The sequence below is a fragment of the Echinops telfairi genome, unplaced genomic scaffold (genome assembly GCF_000313985.2).
Source record: "Echinops telfairi isolate 266 unplaced genomic scaffold, ASM31398v2 ScPeMD7_7461;HRSCAF=8499, whole genome shotgun sequence".
NCBI lineage: Eukaryota > Metazoa > Chordata > Mammalia > Afrosoricida > Tenrecidae > Echinops > Echinops telfairi.
The window spans coordinates 5,269,093-5,280,278 of NW_022111361.1; the positions used below are offsets into that span (position 1 = coordinate 5,269,093).

General features: G+C 48.4%; 1 protein-coding gene across 2 annotated transcripts in view; it reads left to right on the plus strand.

The window, feature by feature from the left end:
- The window catches only part of PIP4K2A (phosphatidylinositol-5-phosphate 4-kinase type 2 alpha), a 127,684-nt gene extending 120,985 nt beyond the window's left edge, over positions 1–6,699 (plus strand). For both annotated transcript variants that reach the window (XM_045283520.1, XM_004710809.4), the window contains exons 9-10: positions 1,672–1,775; positions 4,359–6,699. In XM_045283520.1, coding sequence (XP_045139455.1) covers positions 1,672–1,775; positions 4,359–4,439 — 185 coding nt within the window. In that variant the 3' untranslated portion in view covers positions 4,440–6,699. The remainder of the gene's footprint in view (positions 1–1,671; positions 1,776–4,358) is intronic.
- Positions 6,700–11,186: the final 4,487 nt, after the last annotated feature.

Below are 11,186 nucleotides of genomic sequence, written 5' to 3' on the forward strand. Positions count from 1 at the left end.
CCAGCAGGACAAAGGTGACGCAGAACCCCTCAAGGCAGTTGGCTAAAGGCAGCCAGCTGAAGCACCAACCTCCCAAAGAGAGCTCAAGGCTCTGAGACGCCCAGGGAAATGGCACCAAGTGCCCACAACTCGAACAAAAACCAGCAAGCTGCTTCCACGGCTTCAATAAGAAGAGAAACAAAATCAATGCCAGAGGACCACCTGGACCTCACAGCACTCATAGAAAGGGCAGAGGTTGCCCTCCCCCAGAAAGAAAGTGAAATGTGATGAGCTCCTTGAAGTTTGTGATGCTGCTTAGACTAAAACCACTCGTTTTTATACATGCAGACACATGAGGGGCCTTCAATAAGTACATGGAAAGATTTCCTCCTCTCTCAATTCTATTTCCCCATGCACTGTTTGAAGCTCCCTGCTGTGTAGATGTGCAAACACACATACAGCTGGGGCTCTGTGTGTTCCTGTTTAGAGAGAGAGAGCACCCTGCTTGGGCCAAAGTTAACCAATCATCTGCTGACTGAAACGTTGGTGGTTCAACCAACTAGCTGCTCTGCAGGGAAAGACAGCTGGCAGTCTGCCCCCATAACCTGACAGCCTATAACATCAAAATACACCACACTGCCTTCACCTTTTTATACATCGAAAGCATCATGAATCTGTCGTGTATCTGAGTCAGGGTCTCACATGGAAATCTTATAGGCAGGGATACCATTGCCTACAGCCCTTTCCTTCTGACCCCATGCCCCAGTGAATAGGGAGGCATGCTCTGGTTGGCAACCGGGCTGTCCTCTGCTGGTCCCCCACACTGAGAAGCTGGGACCCTCTGCTGCAGAGTGGGGGCATTCTTAGTCACCAACACCTAGGTGGCTGCATATTTAAAGGGCTATTTATTCTATTCCATGTTAACTACTTACACATTTTCTAAATGCCATAATATTTTTGAAGGATACTGATAAAAGCAACCCTCTTCTTTTGTTAGTATTAAGAACGATAATTCCTCATAGTTTAGGGCTTGCAGGAGGGATCTCGGCTGACATAGCCACCAAGTGGGTTTGAGTTATGCTTTCTTTCACTTCTACATTGCTGAAGAAAATCATTTCCACAACACAAAAATTAGATATGGTTCTATGTACAGTACTTTTCAGATTACAAGTGGCAGAGTCTGGTTTCTTTAAAACAGTATGTAGCCATTCAAGAAAATGCAGAGGAGGAGAACATACAAAAACACTTCGTCTTACTCTTAGACTTCCCCTCTTCATAACTTGAGGCATGTCATCATTTTTTCCTTTTTTTAAAATTTGCAAGAGGACCAGGATCGGAGGGTTAAGCTGTCATCCTGGTAGGGCTATGCGGGAATCAAGGGAACTTACAGAAAGGTCTCTAAGGTGTAAGGAGCCTCCGTGGCCCAGCGCGGCTCACTGCAAGCACAGCGGGTGGGAAACCACCGGCTGCTCCGCGGGATAAAGGCGGGCTGTCTACTCCCTGAAAGAGTTGCCGTCTCGGAAGCCCATGGGGTCAGTTCTACCCTTTCCTTTAGGGTCACTATGGGCCAGAGTCAACTCCATGGGAGTGAGTTTTGAGTGCCTGCTTTTAGGGGGTTCCCTTCCTACCCCTACCCCATTGAAGTGATGCCCCTGTGTGTGCCCCCCAGTCACGGTTGGCATCCTTTTCCAGGCGCGCCGAGGAAAGAGGTGTACTTCATGGCGATCATTGACATCCTCACTCACTATGATGCGAAGAAGAAAGCTGCCCACGCCGCAAAAACGGTGAAGCACGGCGTAAGTCCTCCTTCAGCCCGTTTCCCCGCTGCTGCCTGCAGTGCCCGGACCACCCACGCCGTGTCCAGTACCTTAGCAATCCAAGTCAGCAGCTCCCTGTGACCCGGGTCAGTCGCTGGCACCCAGCCTCAGCTCCTCTGTGTCCACGCCGGGTGATCGGTAGACGCAGGCGTCCCTAGAATACGACGGACCTCGTTTTTCTGTGGGAAGAAAAGTTTTAAAGATCAACATGGTGACGCGAGTTAAATGTCTTAAATACTAAATGTTCAGGGTGAAAGCAGGATTGCCTGATTAAGAGACTTCCAAAATGAGCAGTAGTCTCTTGTTCTTTCCTCGTGGAGAAAATCGGCTACATGCTTTTTTGCAGGAGGATCAGAGTTTAATAATGCCCATTCTTCACCTTTCTCCCGTTTGCTCTTGGTGATTACTGTTCTGGAAGCCCCTGGGGAGGGGTGGGACACACACACACCCCTACGCACTAATGACAAGGTTGGTGGTTCGAAGCTACCCAGAGAGGCTTTGACAGACTGGCCTGGTGATCTCTCTCTGAGAAGCGCCCCCTTAGGGACCCTCCGTTGTACTCGCCACATCTCAGCGCCTTCCCTGAGCCTGCTAGGCCACAGTACCTGTTGTTGCCAGGCCCACAGTCACTTGTCGAGTTCCCCCAACAAGCCTGTGAGGGAGACCCTAGGGTTTCGGCCCATGAAGTGGGTGCAGAAACTGGAGGAACCGCGCTTGAAAGAGAACGTGTCAGGGTCCCTAGCCAGTGAGTGGTAGCCTCCTTTCCCAGCCAGGCCCCAGCCTGGCTGCCTGCTCTGTGTCCCCACTGCCCCGCTCTGCCAGGGGCCCACACTTGCCTGCTCTGGCTTCCCGAGAGCCCAGCCCACACCGGTGAGCCCTGCTCTGTTGTGGTGAAAACACTGGGCAAGAGTTGCTTCTCCAGCAGAGAGAACCCCGAATGAGCAGCCCCTATCGAACACTCTTGGCTTTATCTTTAAAAACAAACAGCCTGTCACCCTCGAAATGGAGCCAGCCGAAGGTCCTGTAGTCCAATCACCAAAGTCCTTTTTCAGCCGCAGTGTCCACAACCATGTCCAGACCTCACCCAGCCCACATGTAGGAGTAGCTGGGCGGTAGCTCTCCCCCAGAAGTTGGCAGGAGAATCTATGAACTGTTTGTAAAACGTGGGCATCCCAGATGAAGCCCCCCCTTGCCCAGTTTCTGAATCCAGGCCAAGACGCCAGAGATGAGGTCTTGGAAAGGCTCCATGAAAACGCCTCCCCTCGCCTCGAGGAAAACCACAGGCATGGCTGCCAAGAGGGAGCTGGGTGGGAATTCCTGCTTCACCCTCCCAGCTGCATGGCCCTGGAGCAGGTACTCCTGGCACTTCAGTTTCCTCAGCTCGCCGAGGGCACTGCTCTCCTGCTGGTGAGGCTGTCTGAGGGAGTGCGCCAGGAGAGGAGGCTGGTGAGCAGGCCATCCAGCAAAATGCTGGGTCCCAGCCCACCCTCACGTATGCGGCTGGGTCATGTGACATGTGAACTGTACCATCACGAAGAGCAAACTAGGTTCCCTCGCAGCCTCCCCGGGCAGTCCCCAGCTCAGTTCCGTAATAGACCGCCTGGCGGAACACGGTCAGCTGGTTGCAAGAACTACCGACAGGTTTCCCAGTGAGCGTGGTGGTAGTGATGGTGGTCGTGGTGGTGGTAGGGTGATGGTGATGATCGTGATGGTGGAGGGATAGTAGTGGTTGTGGTGGTGATGGGGTTAGTAGTGATAGTGGTGGTGGTGGTGGTGGTGGTGATAGTGGAGGTAGTGGTAGTGATAGTGGTGGTGGTGGTGATGAGGGTGGTCATGGTGGTCGTGATGATGGTGGTGGAGGTCGTGACAGTGGTGATGGTGGTCCTGGTGGTAGTGGCAGTGCTAGTGATTGCGGTGGTGTTGGTTGCCAGCACGATTCCAACAGTAAAACTACTCCACAGGGTCTTCAAGGCCGTGGCCTTCTGGAAGCCAACCACTCAGCCTTGTTTCCAAGCTATCTTGCTAGATGTGTTGGACCCACCACGCTTTGCGCTCACAGTCCAGCAAGTGGCTCCTTGCACCCCTTCATGGGCAGAGAGAATGGGTGTCTGACACTAGTGCCTGGTGCCATCAGTCACACGCTGACTTTGCCCTTTGCTGCTCAGGAAATGGGCTGGGCACTCCCTGTCGTCTGACTTCCGGCCTGTGTGTCTAGTGTCCACATCGCCTGCTGACCCTCTGCAGGGGCAGTCTTCCTCCTGGAGATAGGTCCGTGAAGGGAAAAGTAGCATCCCCGTGGCCAGCGTGGAGAGATGGCGCCTGTGGCGCAAGGGGCCCTGGGAAGGAGCCTCATTCTCGGGCACAGCTTCTTAATTGGGAGCCCTGATTACCCAGCCCCCGATCTTGTCACAGTCTCCACCACGGGAGCGTGCAGGCCAGAGGCAGCAAAGACTTGGACGTGATTAGCTTTCTACTTGGCTGCGATTGAAACTAGCTGCAGATGTTGCCGGGTTGGGAAATCATGAGCCTTCGGTCAATGTCCCCTCCCTTTGTCGTTCCCAGGCGGGGGCGGAGATCTCCACGGTGAACCCGGAGCAGTATTCCAAGCGCTTTTTGGACTTTATTGGCCACATCTTGACGTAACCTCCCAGGCTGCCTTGGACCGACGTGCACCATGGGAAGGACAGAGGTGGCTTCAGTACAGGAAAAATGGAAACCGAGCTCCGCGAAGCACTCACCTTGCAGGAAGCAAACCTCCTTGTTTACATCTTCAGGCCAAGATGATGGATTCGGGGGCTACTCGCTTTAACAGCTACCTGATACGTCCCAGCATAGTTCTTCTTCTAGCTATTTCTGATCTGTGTGTGTGTGCGTGTGCGTGTGTGTGCATTTCAAAACAAGAAAAAAACACAAAACAGAAAGAAGAAAATCAAAACAGGTCAGCTCCAGTCAGATTGTACTATGGCAACCAACTCTGATCCCATCTATGGCTGAATGAATGAATGAATGAATGAGCACATGAGATGGGGGAGGGCATGCATGTCAGACCAACCGTGCTGGCATCCCACAATAAACTGTAGATCAGTTTATTTTCTTTTTTTTTGCTGAGTTGAAAGATGTGAGACAGTATTCATAATAATAACGAAAATAATGATAATAATAATGATTTTAAAAACAAACAAACAAACCTAACCGCGAATGTTACACTCGTTCCCCGCACGCTGACACTCCGTACTAGTTGTAACACAAGCCCCTTGGCACCAAATGAGGGGTGCTGGCCTCCCCTGGGTGCACTGCCCCGGGGCTCCGCCTCCACACAGCACGCCAGGACCCCAGCTGCCCGCAAGCAGCTGATGCCCCTGTGACCCTGTCTGTACCTGTTCACCTCGGGAACGTGTGTCCAGGAAAACCGCTTCCCTCTCTCCTTCCCAGGAGCTTCTTCCTTGTCGAAAGTCTTATGTTGCAATTTAGCGATTCATGCTACAAAAGACAAATAAAACTGACCTGGAAAGTGCATAGTTTTGGGCAATTGTATCTACCGCTCCCACCACGGGGCGGTGAGTCAGCGGTAGTGCCCCCGTCACTGAGCACCAACCCGAACCGCCGGCATTTTATGTTTTTAGCCATTGTGTCGACGACGACAATGGCATTCTATTCTGAATTGCCCCTTTCAAAGGAAACCCTCAAACGTACTGTTTACATTATTAGGAAAACAGGGATATTTTTGAATCTAAAATTTTAATGTATAGCACGCGATTTTTTGACGTTTACATGTAAAGTCATTTTGCCGTGGAGGTGAAATAATCTTTGTTTGTCGTTTCTCGAGATGTCTCATGCAACCCCGTTCCCGAATGAATGTCTTGTTCAGAGGACGTGGTAGACTATCTCACAGTGGAGGGGGAAGGGGGGGCTGTTCCCTCCAGATTGACATTTATCAACCTAATGATGTTTTTAAAACATATATTTAACCCCAATCCAGTTATGTAAATGCATTGCCCTAAACTGTGCTGATTGTGTCCGATCAAGTTTCAATCTTAAGTTTCAATCATGTACTTACCGTCTTCCTTGCGTTTCCTGGAAGGTATCAAGCTGGACTATTAGACTTGCTTAGGGTTAGGTCATCAAATTTATACACTGTGCTGCAGCTGTGCCTTTGAAATTCTTTGTTTAAAACATGAGATGATTTCTGTAGGCAGTTTCAGAAAGAGATAAGGGAAAAGAAAAAAAAAACTATAATTATAACTCAACAAATCCCACCTGCCATAATGCCTCTTCCAGTAACTTAACTCTAATGCTATTAAGACCGCAATTACGCGCCAGGTATGTGGGTTTGCTTCAGAAAGGATGAGCAGGGTAGCCTTTGGAAACCACCGTACTGGATTGTTGTAGGTCTGTTACCCTCAGCAAAATGACGTTACCACCACCACAACCCGAGAGGGCTTCAAAGAATCTAAGGAGAGATTCCATGATGTTTCCATTCCATTTTTTTCCCACCAAGTTTTGGAAGCCTCCTTGCCGAGTTGTGTAATCCCAGTATTGTGTCTTTAATGGGTCCATACTGTGATGTGATCGCCCACAATGAACTCGGGCATCCGGCCAGCTGTGGTGTTCCAAAGTTATCCTGTGGTTCCTTTGACCCACGCCTAGAAAGAGACCCTGAAGTAAAGAATAAAGTACCTGAATTTTTTTTTTTTCCCTCTGTGGCCACTCTGTATGCTTTTAGGGATTTACAAAAAAAAGGGGGGGGAAAGCTTTATTTTTGTCTGTAACCGTCTCTGTCATCCACTTCTGTTGATAACCCGCTTATTTGGACAGTGAGGAAGTTTGCATTGTATCTCCCAGTGCTAAATATACACTCCAGACATGAGCAGGGCTGTATACAATAAAGCACTTTGGTGACTCACACAGGAAGCCCTTGGTCTCCTCTATTTCAACCGCGTGTCTCTGTGTCGAACCAATGTTAAGGGCCCCAGAGGGGGAGTGTCTTCAAGCTGAGCCTTGAAGGGTGAAAGTGAAATTGAAGGTCTTCATCATCTTCATTAATAGCATTGCAGTCTGTGTGTCACGACGTGGTTTGTCAGCAAATAATAGAAGCCTCCGTGGCAGATGGTACGTACTGAAAGACGGCCACGCAGAGGGGGAACAATCTCTTCCGTGAAAACCCAATGCAGTTCCAAGGCGACCTCTTTGGATCGCACTTTGCAGACAACGCGACATGTTCGTACATGTCGTGCATTGAAGGTTGTAACAACCTTGTGTCGAGAGAGGCTTATTGGTGTCATTTTCCCACACGTGCTCACTCTGCCTCTGGCCACATTTTGATCATGCAAACGTTTCCATAAAGCATGTTTAATGGACTACACACTGACCAACCCAAAGCCACCAGCATACTGGCCGGAGTAGACCTTCCCTTTGGGTTTCCGAGATTATCAAACTTTAGAGGACCCAATACTTAGCCCGCTCACCACTGACTGGCTCACGCCCTACGATCGAGCCATTTCTGACTCAGCAATCCTAAAGGCAGGGGAGAACTGCCCCAGTGGGTTTCCAAGGAGTAGAAAGCCTCTTCCTCCTCAGAGCAGCCTGTGGTTTCGAACTGTTGACCTCGTTGGCAGGACAAAGTGTAACCCACCATGGTAGGCACTGCACCACTAGGGCTCCTTAATGTTTATATTAGGTTCCTTTTCATTGTTGTTTATGTCATTGATGATAGCTTTGGGTGCTGCGCTCCAGTCCCATCTTTCCCCACAACCCAATGGTTTATTGCACGATTATGGATAAGGTATAAAGAGTTTGAGACTTGGGGAGACATATGTCACATTACAGCAGAGGTTTCGGTAGTGAGCCAGTCAAACCAAACTCACTGTGTTAGGCAGGGTTCTGCAGAGAAACAAAACCAGGACACTTATGATTATGTATGTAAAAGGATAGGTTGATACAACAAGAAGGAATATAACAGCTAAGTAGCCCACACAGCAGTACAGAGGACTCGGTTCAACTCACTTCCGTGGAACAGTTAATATACTGAAGGTTCTTCAACACTCGAGGGCTTCTGGTCCAAGGTCAAGGAAACAGACAGCAGAGTCTTCCCTCAGGCCAGACAGGCAGAGTCTGCCCACAGGCAGCAGATAGCAGGGTGGGTCGGCAACAGGGGATCTCAAACTCAAGCAACACACAGCAACAGAATCCACCCGCCTCAAGCTCAAACAATGTGTGTGGCAAAGCAGGTCTCAAAGGAGCCTCAAGCTGTAGCGACAGGATCCATGAGTTGGCATAGCCCACAGGTAGTACAGCACAAGGTTGAGGCAAAGAACTAGCTCGAGAAGCAACATGCTGGTCCGCGCACCAGGGAGAAAGAGAAATTGCTCTTTGGAAAGCCATTTATCTCATTTCCCTCCAATCAAGCTGGGACCTAACTAAACTCCGTTGGCCTACTTGGCACAATAACCTAACTATCACACTATCATCAAGTGAATTCCAACTCACAACAAACCCTGCAGGGCAGGATAGAGCTGGCCTTGTCGGTTTCCAGCACTGTAACTCTTAAGGGAGTAGAAAATGTCATCCTTCTCATCCACTGCAGTCAGCAGGGAGATGTATTCCAATTTTCTTGTAGAAGATTATAATGTGAATGTTTCCCTCTTATTTTAGTGATATAATTTCCTGAATTAAAGGTCACAGTGGTCCCCACGATCTAATATTGTTTTCTAATTTATAACCATACAAAACTTGGTTTGAAGCATTAATTCTTAATGCATGTTTAGAAACAGTGGTTAAGAGTTAAATACAAGAGATTAGAAGTTGTATGTACTGTACCAATGTATATAACAAAAAGAACCCAAGGCCACCTTTCGTAATTGTGATAGTGCTGCAAACATGGGTATACTTATGTCAATTCATGGCACAGTTCTTATTTCTGTAGGAAATAAATTTAACTTACTGAGATTGCTAGATTACACGATATTTCTATTTCCAACCCCTTTTTTTATCAATTGGGTGAAGACGGTTTACAGAGGAAATCCGTGTTCTACTCAACAATTCATACACATCTTGTTTCTCATTGACTGCAGTCCCCACAATGAAACATCACTTATCCCACTTCCTCCCTCCGTTCCGTTTCCATTTTTCCTTCTCTCCTAACCCTTCTGAACTTTGTCCCCTTTAGTTCAAATGGTTGCTTATTCTAAGGTATGCATACTCCATGAGTGTAATTGTTCACCAGTGTAGACCTCTGGTTTGGCTGAAAATTGAGCCACAATAGTGAGTTGAGTTCCAGACCCCAAGGGTGATTAAAGGCCATAATATTGGGGTCCTCCAGTCTCCATCTGACCAGCAAGCCTCGTCTTTTTTATAATACTGAGTTTGCTCCACATTTTTCTCCCACTTGATTCAAAACCTTCTCCTGTGATTCTTTTGAGAGCCGCTGGTCGTAGTCAGGCACCATCTAGTTCTTCTGATCCCAAGGTTGTGGAGACAGGTGTTTGTGTTCGTTAGTCCACTGAATTAATAGTTTCCATCTTTCACTTCTCACCACTCTACTTTCCTCCAGCCAGGGAGACACCTTGGACAGCTGTTCATGAGCTTTTAAGACCCAGTTGCTACTCACCAAACCAGAAGAATGCCATTATCTTTTCAGTCCATTCTCCCAGAAACTTTCTGAAGCCCCCTTGCCTTCTATCAAACACAACAGAAAATGTAATCAACAGAAGATAAAGTAGGTGATGCCCTTCCTTCCTCCCTCCCATATGGAATGAAAAGATAATGGCATTCTTTTTTCAAAAACTTTGAAGGTCCCTCCTAATGTGTGTGCCATGTAGTAGGGCCCCTAAATGTGCTTGGGTCTTTCCCTTGATGGTCTGTGTAGTTTTCGGTTTTAAATTACAGCCTTTGATCCATCTTACGTTCTTTTTTCTATATGGTGTGAGGCATGCATCCTGCCTCAGTGTAGATGGATATCCACTTTTCCCAGTACCATTTTTTCCTAAAATTTCTTAAACCAAGAGGAAAGCGAATTTTGGGAATAATGAGGGCAACAAATGTATAGATATGCTTTACACAATTGATCTATGTATTGTGATGAATTGTATAAGCCCCAATAAAGTGATTTTTTAAAATTTCTTAAACCTTAATTATCACAAAATCAACAATAACTGTATTGCTATGTATGCAGATGTCTCTTCCTCTTCCCATCCTCTTGAATAGCGTTTTACTCTGCTTTGTTCATAGGACACAGATATTGCTATATTTAAATTATGTCCCCTAAAAGACAGAGACTCTGCTATGCCTTTGAATGCTTAGGCACAAAAGGCACCCGCATGGGTTTATTCGGCCACAGCTCATTATAATAAACTGGTATCTATCACCGCTTCTGCATATTAAAGAAGTGCTCACAGAGAAGTCACCCAGAAGACGGATGAAGCATCTCTGGAAAAGTGGAGTAAGTTACTGAAAGCGGTGATTAAAAGGAAACTGAGGAGTATTAAAAACCCAAACCAGACTCATAGCAACTGGACTGCACCGAGTAGAACTGTTCCCTCGAGCTTCCTCCAAGGCTGAGCATCTTCATGAGAGCAGCTTCATCTTTCTCCCCAGGGGGAGCGGTGGGTTCCCAGTGCTGACCTTTCACTGAGCAGCTCAACCACTTGTGACCCTCGAGGCCACCAGAGCTCCTCTGAAGAGTCTACCGGGCACCGTTTTTCTCAGATGGGGCCAATCTTGATTTTGCAAATCTGTGAAACTCCTGCCACAGGGTAATAAACCGGTATGTCATTCGGTGTTAATTTCTTTTTCTTCTCACTCTCTACCGCTTGTGTTTCATTCCACAAGGGACAAAAGACGAGACCGTCTCAAACACCACCTCCATAGATCTTCTGTCTTCGATAGCATCCCAGGTTTGTGCCTGGAAAAATGTTTCCAGCGCAGCAAACACATGCCCCCGTTACCAATCAGGAAACCTTGGCACCCGAAGGCGCAGTGACTTTGTTTTCTGTCGTAGGCGAGGACAACCCAGGGAAACCCAGGGTGGAAGCCAAGCTGTCTCCTCGGAGCCAAGTGCCATGGACGGTGGAGCCGGTGCCCTCCATGAACTCCAAGCTCCACCATCACCCTTCGTGGGCCAGACTCCTGGTCCTCCAGGGCCCGTGGAGATTCCTGGTGCACATGCAGACCTCTGGGAATCATCATCCACAGCGGTCTCCCACCGAGTGGACTGTTGAGAGTTCACCTGTGTCCGTCCACTCTCCTGCTCTTTGGCTCGGGAGTCCCTGTGGGAACAAGCAGTCCATGCATTGGGCTGCTGACTGGCAGGTCGGTGTTTCAAGTCCACCCAGAGGTGGCTCAGAAGAATGACCTAGCAAAGGACTGGTACGAGAGCAAACCCTGGGCGACACA